Source organism: Ruditapes philippinarum, unplaced genomic scaffold (genome assembly GCF_026571515.1).
Source record: "Ruditapes philippinarum isolate M1 unplaced genomic scaffold, ASM2657151v2 ctg4091_1_1_1_1, whole genome shotgun sequence".
Classification (NCBI taxonomy): Eukaryota; Metazoa; Mollusca; class Bivalvia; order Venerida; family Veneridae; genus Ruditapes; species Ruditapes philippinarum.
In genome coordinates, this window is record NW_026862049.1 from 29,199 (window position 1) to 42,858 (window position 13,660).

Sequence of the window (13,660 nt, forward strand, 5' to 3'; positions counted from 1 at the left end):
TGACGTTAACATTGGTGTTTTAGAATAGATTAAATTAAGTAGATTGTGTCTACTTTGAATATTTTAAACTTGTCTAAGTTAAATGACGTCAAAGTTTTACATAAAATAGTAGTAGACATAGCTTTTATGGTATGCGCTATAATCACACCGTAAAATCTTCTATTGCTCGGCCGTGCATAATTTTTAACATAACGTCTTTTGCGCTGTAAAAATATAGTGTAAAAACTGGATAAATAGATATCCCTAAAAAGCATAAATCACTACAAAATAAAATAAAAAATGTAGACTCGGTTAAAACGTGCTAAATGTAAACGTTACACTATATGAGTAATTTATGGGATGATTTAGCGTCACTTACTGCGCATGCACGCCGTTCATTTTGGATTATTAATGCCATTACGTAATAAATTGTCGGTTTGATTTTATGGTATTGAAGTGAATACGTAATCAAGTAGTGTGTATTATATTCTTGATCATATATAACATGCGCATTATGATACATGGGGATGGAATATTATGAAAAAGCTGGACATAGGTGAATTGTTTGTAAGATTATTTATATCGGGCTCGCATTATGACAAATGACAAAAATATTCAAATAAGATTCAAGATTAAGTTTGAAAAAACCAGTGTATCAGTCATAATAATCATAAACCATTGTGACAGTATCGTGTAAAGTATGTAAATCACAATGTGAATAAACATGCTTTTGCTTTGTTAATAAGATTAAGAAATATCTTTTTTTTATTTATTTTGCCTATTTTTTTTTTATTATTTTTTTTTTGCATTTCCGTTTTCAATATTGTCTCATTACCTAATTAAAATCTTTTTCTTAATTCGAAAATATTAATTTACATATAAAATATGATAAACAAAATCGATTAGGAAAGGCGGCGTTCTCATTTTAAGGCGTTCTTCATTTATTCATTCATTCATTCATTCATTCATTATTTATTCATTCATTCATTCAATCGAAACTATTTCTTATATACGCAATCAAAGTCTCCGCTGAATGGCAATTCCTGCTAGAATTTTATTTTGTTTGATCAAATTCATAAATCGAAAGAGTAAATGTATTGTTTATTTTCAAGCGTCAACGCCCTGTAATTTTTTTCTTTTCTTTGTTTCATTAAAGTAAGCGAAATATCCGGTAGGGTCGGAAATAGAACAGCAAAATACGGAATTCCGCAGCAGGGTCAGAAGATGATTTTTTTTCCATTTTCACTTCTAGAGGCCTTGTTTTATGAAACGTCATATTTTACGTTTTGCACAATAACTTATCTTCATCGAGCAAATTGTCATTCAGTGTTCAACATTATTTGCCAACTACAATTGCTCCTATTTTCAAAAAAAATACCTTCTTATGCGTATAAACCCAAATTTTGTTGATTATTTTTCAAGTCGAAAACTTAGTAATAAAAAGTTCAGAGGTAAATTGGATGTTGTATCCCTGTCTTATCAGGACGACGTGCCAATGGTGAAACTATAAGAAGAGAACTATGTCAACATTTCTCCATACAACCAATCAACTACCGCTTTTATGGCGGAGTCATTTTGTTTATAATTTGATGGAGTAAATATTCACTAACCCAAATATTTTGGACATTTTGAACTAACATATATATAATGCACAAATTTAGGTACATTTTTGGAGGCTTATTTCAGTATATTTCACAGGGAAATGTCCTTAAACCCTCAGTGACAAAACTATACAGAGAAGGGCTAATGTTGATATTTCAAAAATCATGCACTTCCAATAATTTACAGAAAATTGCAACATTGAGGAAATTCTACGGTGGTAATATTGAACAATCGTGAATTTTCATTTCGTCCACTCTAGCGTTGAACGATGGTACAAACGAGATAGTACGATGACACGATGATGATGACACGATGGTACGATTGCAACGTGCACGGGATAGATGCTATACATGTAAATATATTTTTTCTTACGTCTTCTTTGCCAGTTGATTGGTCACAAATGATTAGAAAATTATTTGTTTCAATCAAATTTAAATTAATAGTGTTTATAACAGTAACGTGCCTTCACATAATATGTTTTACTTGATACTCTGTATAATTTTCAGGGTTTTGAAAATACAAAAAAACGCTTGGTTAACTAGTTTCATTACATTAGTACTAACAATTACACTTAACGCAATGATAAAGTGATGCTTTTGATCGACTTCGTAAATAGTGCAAGAATCCAAGCAACAAATCTGAAATTTTAATTAATTTCTTATCAGCTGTTTTCACTTGCTGCTGGGCAGAGACTGACTGTCCGCAGCATTGAGCTCTATTTATACCCAAAAAAGTAGTTATATTTAATGATCGTTTACTGAAGTTGATGAAATCAAGCATCCAAGATATATTGGATCGAAATGTTTGTATGAATGACACTGAGTTCGAATGATTTTAAGGACGAATTGTCCTGATATTTTACAAATTGTGAAATATGTTTATTTCATTAAATGATGGTTAAAAACTTGTTAAATTTAAACAATTCTTTATGTTTTGTTCACTAGTTTATAAAATATTAAACTTTTTGTCTAAACACAAAATTACATTTTTGTTACCAATTAATATATTGGCAATATAGGTTTAAAAACACTAAATATCATAATAATATGATGATTTTAGATATAAGCCGAAGAGAACACTCTTCACAGTACCCCTTTCTCTCAAAAATCATAAGTACTGCAGCGTATAAACGCTCATTTTCATTCCAACCATCAAAGTTGCACAAGCGTCAAAGTGTGCTTTGTAGTTTGCCATGTAACAAGTTTTTGTCACATTGAAAATATCTTGAATTTTCAGACATTCGTTAATTTCAGAATGCTGAAGAAATTGTTTAATTTTTTTATATCAAACTATGAGTTTGACCATATATTAAGAATACTTTTCCGAAAAATAAATGCGTCAATGTCTACATTAGTACTGGGTATAAATCGAGGTTGATTTACCGTCGTCTGCAAATTCCGACTGCTGTGTCGGCGATAAACGTTCAGATTCAAGTTCTACCTCAAAATCGACATTTTTTCATTTTAACAATATTAAGGTAGTGTACACCTCTAATGGGCTCTATAAACTTGACAACATTAATATGCCTTAAATGTCACCTTACTTTACCGTGTGGTTTTTGAGTTATGGACATTTTTCTAAACTAAAATTTTGCCATCAGAAGGGATTTTTTAAGAAATGAGGTATTTTTAAATAATCTATAATATCATCATTATGAATAATGTTTTCCTATTGCTCATTGTTAAACAAATAATGGCATTCAGGTAACAAATTAATCGAGCAAAATGGTTGTTTCTAAACGAAATCTTTTAAATATGTATAAAAATGTAACCCTTCCCCACCCACTTTAAACAATTATTTGACCATTTCCCTATGTAAAAAGCTTTATTCAAAATATCCCTAAAATTTACCACAATAAGGGGCTATTTTCAAAAATTGCCTAAATTTTCTTAAATGTATATTGGTTGGTCCTGCAAAATAAAATAATACTTTTACCGTGTAGTTTTTTTTTATTAAATTTTGAAAATATCTGGTATCATATTTTTTATTAAATTTTGGCATTATTTAGCAAATAAAAACCAAATAATATTGTAAAATTAAATCAAAACATTTTTTTTCTTCTATAAGGGATCTCATAGATACATAAAAATCGTAAAAAGAAAGAAAGAAAAAGTTGCCCTTCTTGGGCTTGAACCCACGCCCCTCAGTTTCAATGCACTTGACAGTGATTTTAGCCTATTTGAATACTCTTCAAAGTGGAGATAATACATTAGAGGTGTAGTATCTTAATCAACTTTTTGCAGGACGGTTGCCTCCCTTTCCGTCAATTTGTACGATCGACACATTACACAAGACAGCCATTTTGATTAGTTGACAAACAGCTTAGAAATACATTTCGAGCCTCAAAAGCGGCTTAGGTATATTAATACTATTATATGTGGCTTTGCCCTCAAACAAACAATCGGTCACGTGAAACTTGTAACCAGATAAAATCATGGTTTAATTTGTTACTAGTTTTCGTAACAAGAAAATTATCTTTAATAATAACAAGTATAACAATAATAGAAAGATATAAAGAAAATGATGTTGTCCGGCAAAAAAATCCTTGTACCTGTTTCACAGGTACAATGTATTTAATTGCAAAAAAATGTGAAAGATTAAACATGTACTTACGAGGAAAGTCCTGGGTTACCTTATACTTCAATGATGGTGGACATTTCAAAAATGTACGTAAACAGCCGGCTCGTTTATAATGGTAGCGTATGAGATCAGGAATTGACACAAACAGTGTTTGTGGATTCAAAAAAAAGTATTTATTTTTCAGGTTGATAGGGTACCGATACACTTGTCCACCAGTGCTAGAAAATAAATAGAGGAAAAAACATGTTTCATGGTTGTTAAGAATTCCATTTAAAGATTAAACTTATCATAGTGTGTGTTCGACAAATTTGACTTTTTAACAAGTTATGTTTAAAATCTTTAAATCGCATGATTAAACGTCTTAAACACTACTTAAAGGTACATTTATACCATAGTTCAAATGTGTCAAATAAATTTCTGCAAACTCAATATCTGTATAAAGAATACAGCAATGTTTTTTTTTAAACTGGAGTGTTGCTTAAAAGTCATTAAACATGAACGTTCTATTCTAATTTTGCCTCTGAGCTAAACAACATTATAAAATATAGAGCAAAACATAATAGAGCATTTGAAAACTATTAATACTATTATAAAAGACCATCGATCAATGAAATGTGTTAACTTAAAAGATACATTAGTATATTTCTGACACATTCCACTGTACTTGTACATTTTCAACAAGATTAATCAATGTATTAATACAAATATCGCTGTATTTTCATTAATTAAACCTGCTCACAAAATATATTAACAAGTATGCAATCAAAGGAACCAACACCGTTTTTAATGGTAAAATGATAAAAAAAATGAAATGAAACTTTAAGTCTAATTCAAGTCTAATGTTGTTGAATAAAAAGGAAGAAAGTTGACAAGAATCGTCAGTAAAACGTGTTTTCTTTCAATAAGTTACTTAAGCAGTAGCCGATATAAAATGAAAATATATTTTATTCAACACGATAACGTGTCACAGCAATAGCTGGACGTGATCCGGGATCGTCTTCTAAAGTAATTTAAGGTGTAGGCTGTAGCTTTAACTCAAGTCCTGTCATTTTTTTATATATGATGTAACTACTTAAATTTAAAGCCACAAAAACCAAAAACAAATCAAAACTTTTGCAGTTGACGTTCGTTCCCCAATTACATCTGACACAATCACGGATCGGTCCTTTGTGTCCCGGATCACGGATCTCGATAATGTCTTCTATAATTACGTGATATTATATGACTGTACGAATTACGAAGTTTTGAAAATGAAGTTGAATCCCGGTGGTAGAAAATCTGTTTTTAAATAAAAAATGATGGAAAAATTGAAATTTTATTCAATTTTTATATGTATTTGAGAAGAATTTTTTCAAATATTGGTACAAAGTTATTCTCTGGAGGTATTCTGCATTAATACGACGTTAAAAAATAAGAAATAATCATGAAATAACTACCTATCTTCGCTGAATAACAATAACACGTAAGGTGAATAATCTGCTTTATGTACAATAAAGCATCCATCTATTCCCACCTCGCTGAGAATGTATTCACAATGCTGTGATGTAACATCCTTATAAAACCAACTGTAAATAAAAAAACATATTGTTATATTTAAAGACTGATAATTCCTTGAATTACTGACATAGTACATACTTTTGAGAATCTTAAATATTAGTGGAAATAAAAATGTTTTACGGGTATGACTTACATTTAGATACATCCATATTACAATCGAAGAAAGTAGTTTTTGCTGTTATAATATTAACTGCAGATCAAAATGCGTACCAACTTTTAATTATTACGTAAGTTCGGAATAAATTTGGATGAAAAAGACACTTTTACTACTTATGCCTAAGCCAAATAAATTCACCTATGTTGCACATAAATATTACTTATTGATAAAATATCATTGATATTGTCAATTTCTGATTCTGTCTATACATAAACGGTACGAGTTTTTTATGTATCCCTCGCCCCCTCCCAGATAACGAAGATAGACATCTGAATCATATTCTTCCGAATACTAATGTGGATACATAATTGACATCAAAAATGCAGGCTATATGATTACCATATATTTCTCCAGGGTACAAATCAGAGAGATTTGCAGTGCACAGTAATTCAGATTTGTAAAAAAGAATAATTTGTACAAAAATATTAAAAAATGGTTAACGAATTATACTTACGGATTCATGTCAAGCTCTGGTTTACTACTGACAAACCTCGAAGGAATCTGACCTATTTTTCTTAAATAGAAAATAAAAAAGGTTACATATCATTTTCGACAAAAATGTTAATAAAAAATTAAAACAAAAGCACTGTTTGGAAGAGCAGTATTCGCCCGTACGAAAACTTGTTTGCGTAATCAAAAATAATATTTAAATAAGGCAAGAGTCTCATATACGAAAAAAAATATGTTAAATCTTAATAATCCTTATAAAAATGTTGGACTTTCCTTAGGGGTTCTGTTTTTCTCTATTTTATAATACTTAACGGCCCCTTGATTGGAAAATATTTGACCCTAGAGCAAGATTCATAAAACTCTTATAGAAGTCTACTAAGCAATGCAAAGTGCTAAATATATACGCACGGGGCATTGTAATTAGATGTGACCAAGGTTAACATACTTTTTTAATAAAAACTTCCAATTGATTCTACATGCTGAATTTCTATGTTCTACACTTTTATTGTTTAGGATTACAAACTCAAAACACGCTCTTTATATAAATCTATATAAACAAAGAAAACCGCATGGTTGGACAATTTTTTACTTAGGGTCATGAATACAGGTAAACGAAGCAATACTACATGCAAATTTAAATTTTCTTGGCAATGTAGTTTCACAAAATAGGACATAAAGTGAACACATCTGCAAATGTTCCTAAATTCAAACTGTCAAAATTGTCATGTACAAATGTTGAGGATTGTTTAAGCCAGTTCTTAAGGACATGGGCGATAGCTTGCACTTTCCAATACCGTCCATGAACTGCTTGACTAATCTAAGTTTTTCCATTTTGGACGTTCTGAAGAAATTCTGTTTTACTCTATTTTAAATCAACCTATTGATAGGGGGTGCGAGGTCAATGATGAACGAAAGGGTATGATAAATATCAGTTATTTTGGGGACCACAGGGCTATGCTACATGCCAAATAGCTAAGCTCTTGGCATTGTAGTTTCATATGATATGATTTAAACGTGCTTTTATATTTTAAGTCAAAATTCGAGGGTTGATCAAAAAGTTCTTGGCCCATGTACTTTCGGTAGTCAAAGAACCCGACTAATGGTCTTACTTTTCAATATCGCCCGCTACATCAATGCACTTTGCCCACCTGCGCTCTAACTTGTTGAACCCTTCAAAATCGAACTCTCTATTTTGGTACTGAAAGAAATCATTAACCGCCTCCATGACACCTTCATTGCTTCCAAAACGTCTACCACAAAGCTTGGTTTTCAGTTTCATAAATAGGTAGAAGTAAGAGGGGACCAAGTCAGTTTGCCCCTCCTTTTACGCCCAATTTCTTGACGCAGACGTCATAATTCGTCTGCATAGTACGTACTGTTAATGGTACGACCATGCTCAAGATAGTAAATTATGATTATCTCCTGACTAACCCAAATAATTGAAGCAACATCTTCCCTGCTGATGGCACCCTCTTGCATTTCTTCGGATGGGGGAGCCAGTGTGCTTCGTCTGCATGCTCTGGTTTTTGGATTCTGGATCGGAGTGATTGACCAATGTTTCATCCCGAGTTACGACCCAGTAGATAAAATCAGGTTCATCCTCGTAACGAGACAAAATATATCTTGAAGTGTCAAGCCTGGTCCGTTTCTGGTCGTCAATCAACTGTCTGGGGACCCATCTAGCGGAAACCTCTGGCATGCCATAGACATCAGTCAGAATTGCCTGAACTGAAGCTTATACCCACTACCCTAGCAATGCTTCGCAGGTCTTGCCTTCTGTCGAACATTAACAGATCGTGCACAGCTTCGGCAGTTTCATCGTTGTTGGCTTCTTTTGGACGCACAGGCCGCTCATCATCTCGAATGCTTCCCCTGCCCCTCTTAAATTCAGCAGCCCATTGTTTTCACACTGCTATAGGAAGAGGACTCCTTCCCAAGTGTATCCATGAAGTCTTCATGGATTTCCTTGGGGGACATCCCTTTCTTACAGAGGTACTTAATGACGGCTTTGATTTTAACTTTCTCCTTTTGGTCTAAATGACACACCCCTCTACTAATCGCGTTTTAGTGTGTTTTATTTCTTATGTAACATTTTAGGGATAAGCCTGTCCATGCTCTCCCTTGGCCCTGTCCTGTTTTTGTTTGGGGTCCTCCTTGGATCCTTGCCGCTGGTTCTTGGTGCTGGGTCGTGTGATGTTTGCGTTTATTGAACGCCGCCTTTTCCTTGTTTATCTTGTTTATCATATTTTATGTTACTTTATCTGTGTAAAACCACGTGTGACTCGGTCATTAATCTTCAATGAGATATCGGTATCGACGCATCGTGTGTAAATGTCAGTGAAGTGGCTTGAAGTATATCGGGCCGACGAGAACTTTTTGATTATACCTCGTAAGTCAAGTAACTTTCGGACAGAGCCAATTTGATGTGAGAAACCCCGAACATGCAATTTTTTTACATCGTCTGATTTTAAGTATCATTTCTGCAAAGAAGAGTATGAAATATTACATAGGCTAAAATAACACAATACCTAATGGCTGTTACATTTACTCAATGAAACTCCTATATTGAATTTATTTGTATAATCATTCTTTACCGCTTGTTGACAAAGATGCCATGCTTGATAGAAGCTGTCTAAACATCTGAGAAAAAAATTGATCCATTCCGTGGAAAAAGTGATTCCTCGGAAGCATTAAATTACATGAAAATTGCAGACTCGTTTTGATGGAGTCATGTACAGGAGGGTAAGGAAAAAGTGCAAAATCCCTAACGCTCCCTAAGCACCGGCTTGAGCGGTACTCAATCTTCAACACTCAATCTTCAACACTTGTGCTCTTCAACACTTGTGCTTGAATCAATGATCCAGAAAGGCCAGAAAAATATAACAACACTGAAGTGAAGTATGGGGCAATTTTCACGGCTGCCAAACTCCACTTGACACCTGATTTTTTGATATGTTGAAAAAGTGATCCCTTGGTAGCATTAAAATCAGCAAAATTACATAAAATTACCGACTCGGTTAGCCATTATGCTTTTATCATTATTCGAATTGACAGAATGATAATACACTGTATAACAATTATATCTTAAACATGTTGGGGCTCAACGGTGTCACTCAACATACGATAAAAATAATTAGGATGCGACAACAAAGTATGAAAGATTCAATTAGGCAGTAAGTAATGTTGACGTCACATTTTGATGCAATAGATAGATTTATCAAAAATGGGATGGTAGGTTACAGGATAACCATAATGTCTGTAAAGACTTCATAATGTAATTAATCCTTAACCCTCTGTCCTGTGTTTATATTATTTATTTTTCTCTTGAACCCTTCTCTATATTTTAGCAATTTTACTGCACGTGTACCTGAGTCCCGTTTTTGCACACACTTATATACCCAACGGAGATTCAGTTTAAGAGCGCAACCCTTTTTGTGCACACCTTTTTATCCAAAATAGATTCTATATATAAGAGTGCAAACCGTTGTTGTACACACCTATATAGCCTAAATACATTCAGTTTAAGATGCAACCCGTTTTTGTACACAACTTTATAAAAAAAAAATAGATTCTATATAAGAGTGCAACCCGTTTTTGCACACACCTATATACCTTAAAGAGATTCAATTTATGCTTGAAAAAAATAATTGCGTTCTGATAGTGTATCTATCAAGTGTATGTACATCTGTAAAGAAACAGTTGCACTCTTACATTTAATTTCTAAACGGTATTAAGGTGTGTTCCAAAACGGGTATGCATAACAGGTGTGTGCAAAAACGGGCTGTACTCTTATCTTCTACTTTAGGTATATAGGTGTGTACAAACATGGGTGGAACTCATGGGTGTGTACAAAACGGGACTTTTAAACTGAATCTATTTAGGCTATACGGGTGCTCGCAAAAACGTGTTGCACTCTTCAATTGAATCTCCCCCCGAGGGTATATAGATGTGTACAAAAACAGATTGCACTCTTCAATTAATTTTTGTGGGTAAATAGGTGTGTACAAAAACGAGTTGCACTAATATACTGAAACTATTTAGTGTACATTTATGTGTACAAATACGGTTTGCGCTCTTAAACTAAATCTTTTAGGGTGTATGGGTATGTGCAAAAACGGGTTACCCTAGCTGTTATATAGAATCTTTTTTGGGTATATACGTGTTCACAAAAACGGGCTGCACTCTTAAATTGATTCCATTTAAGGTATATATGTAAACTATGTGCAAATACAACCTCATTGTTGGAAATCCTATTGTTTTACTATTAAAGAACTTTGTATTACCATTAGAGATCTAAATGTTCAAAAATCAAGTTCAATGTAAAACTGAACATAATCTACCAGCGATTTAAGGTATGACCTCCCTGACGGGCACTACAGGGGTCCTTTTTCAGAAATGACGAATCTTTACATAATTAACAATATCAACCTCATGAACAATTTTTTCCAATTAATTATAAATAAGAGCAAATAACATTCAGCTAACAATCCATACAAGAAAAATGAATGTAACTACTCACAATTTATGAAAAATGTATAAACATGTTACCCTACCCCACTAATTTTAAACACGTGTTTGGCCATTTTCCTACTTAGAGAGCCTAATTAAAAAAATCTTTAAAACTAACCAAATGTGAATGAGGGGCTATTTTCAAAGTTTCCTTTTTTCAAATGTATATTGGGTGATCTGGTAGAATATTAAATACCTTTACCGTGTAGTTTTGTTTTTATTAGACTTTAGAAATATGAGATACCATATTTGCTATAAGATTTAGAATTATTTAGCCAATAAATACCTATACATTTTTTGTATTAATTATATAATCAAAGTTAAACACTTTTTTCTTTCGAAGAAAGATATAAGAGAGATACATACATAATGTTTAAAGAAAAAGAAAGTTGACACTTCTAAGGCTTGAACACGGCCCTACGTTTGCAGTTAACTACATAGCGGAGGTAATACACCTTAAATACCAAAGAGATCTTGTCCGAAAATAGTTCGCAAATTTATGGTTTTAAAGAATCCAAAATTGCAAACAAAATTCTAATTTATTTAAATATTTTCAAGTTTCAAGTTTCTAAATTTATAGGACTAATAATTTGCTTTGATTTTTTACACTGTGAGAACAAATTTTATTCTATCATTTTCTTCCGCGCTTCATTGCCGTTTGGGCGGAGCTTGCAAAAACGCTCTACACTGTATCGAGCAAAAACGGGTTGCAAAACGGCTCTTCCAAATTCAATCAGCCCTTATTAAATCAAAGTCGGAACAACTCGGATTGTAAGTAGTTCAACCACGTGACATCAGATGTAAACAAAAACAGAGGTAGTAATCTTTGTATTGTCAGTAACAAATGTATTTAATATATTACATCCAAAGGAAAATACATTCAAATACATAATTAATGTGGACTGAAATAAGATATAATGAATTTTAACTTTCTCAGCAAATACAAGCATTTACATATTATTAATTTACTTGTTTAATATTTTAGCGAAGGTTCAACCCTTGTATGTTGTTATACTATTGTATTGTATTCGAGTGTTTTTTCCTGTTGTCACAATGTGATTTGCAAATAACTAGATTAAATGTCTTCTATATTGGTTGATCACTTCGTGTATTTTGTTCTTGGGTGCTTTATAAATGAGCCACGATAGCCATGACATGATGAAATACTAATACGCTTATACTACACTGCCACTCAACTACATGAAAATATGATATAGACATCATAGCCTTAATACAAGTATGACTAATGTGCCGGCACGAACATTGATTTAACCAGTAGCACACTAGCAGTTTTATTGAGTTATATGTAACAGTCATCAGGCATTATTAAATTTTCACCACAATAACATCCCATCATAGAGCGAACACGTAACGTTGGAGTTCATACATAATGACTATGTAAGTGTGACCTTGACCAGAATAGGTTAAACCTGCCCTCTTCACAACGTCTCATTATGATTATTATTTCAGTCTCATATTTTTTCAATCTGTGCAAAATATACAGACGGCCGGACTACCAGGTGCATACCAATTTATGCCAATCTTTTTGTCGGACATATAAAAACAGACAATAAAATTTGTATTTTGTCCTCAATTTAAATGCTAAATTGCTGAGAAGTACAAGAATGTGAATAAATGCCTACCCATCACCTTTTCTCGCAACCCAAAATTCCTTTTTTCTGTCGTCTAAAATTTCGCAGATTTCACCCTGTGAATATATTGATATGTATTAAGTATTTGTAAATAAAATATTGAGAAATATTGACGACATAAAAAGTGGGCGTTTTTTCCCATATTTTCACTGTAAATTGTATTTTTTTACTGCAGTAAAGTATATATCTGTATTTTCACTGGTGTGTTGTCGGACTACTTTCTTTTAAATTCAGCCAAAACACAAACTAGGGAAAGTCTTTCAAAATGAAATGCTAGGGGAAAAAATGTTAATTATAACAGAAAATACAAGTTTTCTTCCTTAAACACATGATTAATATGTTAAATTATCGTATTTCACTTGTGGGTTTCGCCACTCATGTATTTTTTATTTTCATTACACTCGAAGAAAACATATCTTGTATTTTTACGGAAAAAAAACAACTTTAATTTCTTCTATGTACATTTTTATGAAAAACAAAACTACCTAGATGCACCATAAGCAGTATTTTGTGTATTTTGTACGTCAATCATGAAACAATTATCAAATAAAAAAATATAGAAATGTTACCCGCGTTCTATTAATGTAAGCAATATGAAATATCGGTATCGTTACCTGACTTGCAGTCCAGTCTGTAATCTGTTCTGACACAATTGATCCAAGCACCGGTTTTGAAGGTCCTGGTACACTTTCGTTTTTCTTAGCATCTTCCTGTAAATTGGTGAAGTTTGCTTCATCATCTTTACTATCAGTTTTAAGCTTAAGTGTTGGTTTTGGTGGTACTGATGGGCGTTTTTTAACACTTCCATCTGTTGCTGGTGAGTGTAAACATTTGGAGCCAGTGACGGCAGTTGTTTTATCCAATGTACATTTCAATACTGGTTTTGGAGGTACTTTTGGACGTTTTTTCAGGACATTACTGTCGGCATTTTGTTTTATCAAAGAGTTTTCTTGTATAGACTTTGTAGCCTTGTTTAATATTTCTTTAGGCTTTGGTGGAATTACTGGTTTGGATCTGTCTACACTTGTCGACATGATTTGTGATTTGAAAATATTCTGCAAAGAAATCATAGATCATTGATGGCATTTTTTCATTTGCATTAAAAAACAAGAGGACCATGCGATCACAAAAGCTCACCATACACTTACAAACTTGCTTGCTAAATTTCAGTCGG

At 32.7% G+C, this 13,660-nt stretch overlaps 1 protein-coding gene across 2 annotated transcripts in view; it reads right to left on the reverse strand.

Annotated features, from left to right (window-relative positions):
• The window catches only part of LOC132717775 (uncharacterized), a 42,011-nt gene that overhangs the window by 12,253 nt on the left and 16,098 nt on the right, over nt 1-13,660 (reverse strand). For both annotated transcript variants that reach the window (XM_060701334.1, XM_060701333.1), the window contains 5 exons: nt 13,101-13,541; nt 12,478-12,542; nt 6,330-6,389; nt 5,598-5,726; nt 4,195-4,379 (listed from right to left, as the gene is read on the reverse strand). In XM_060701334.1, the coding sequence (XP_060557317.1) occupies nt 4,195-4,379; nt 5,598-5,726; nt 6,330-6,389; nt 12,478-12,542; nt 13,101-13,520 (859 nt within the window). In that variant the 5' untranslated portion in view covers nt 13,521-13,541. The remainder of the gene's footprint in view (nt 1-4,194; nt 4,380-5,597; nt 5,727-6,329; nt 6,390-12,477; nt 12,543-13,100; nt 13,542-13,660) is intronic.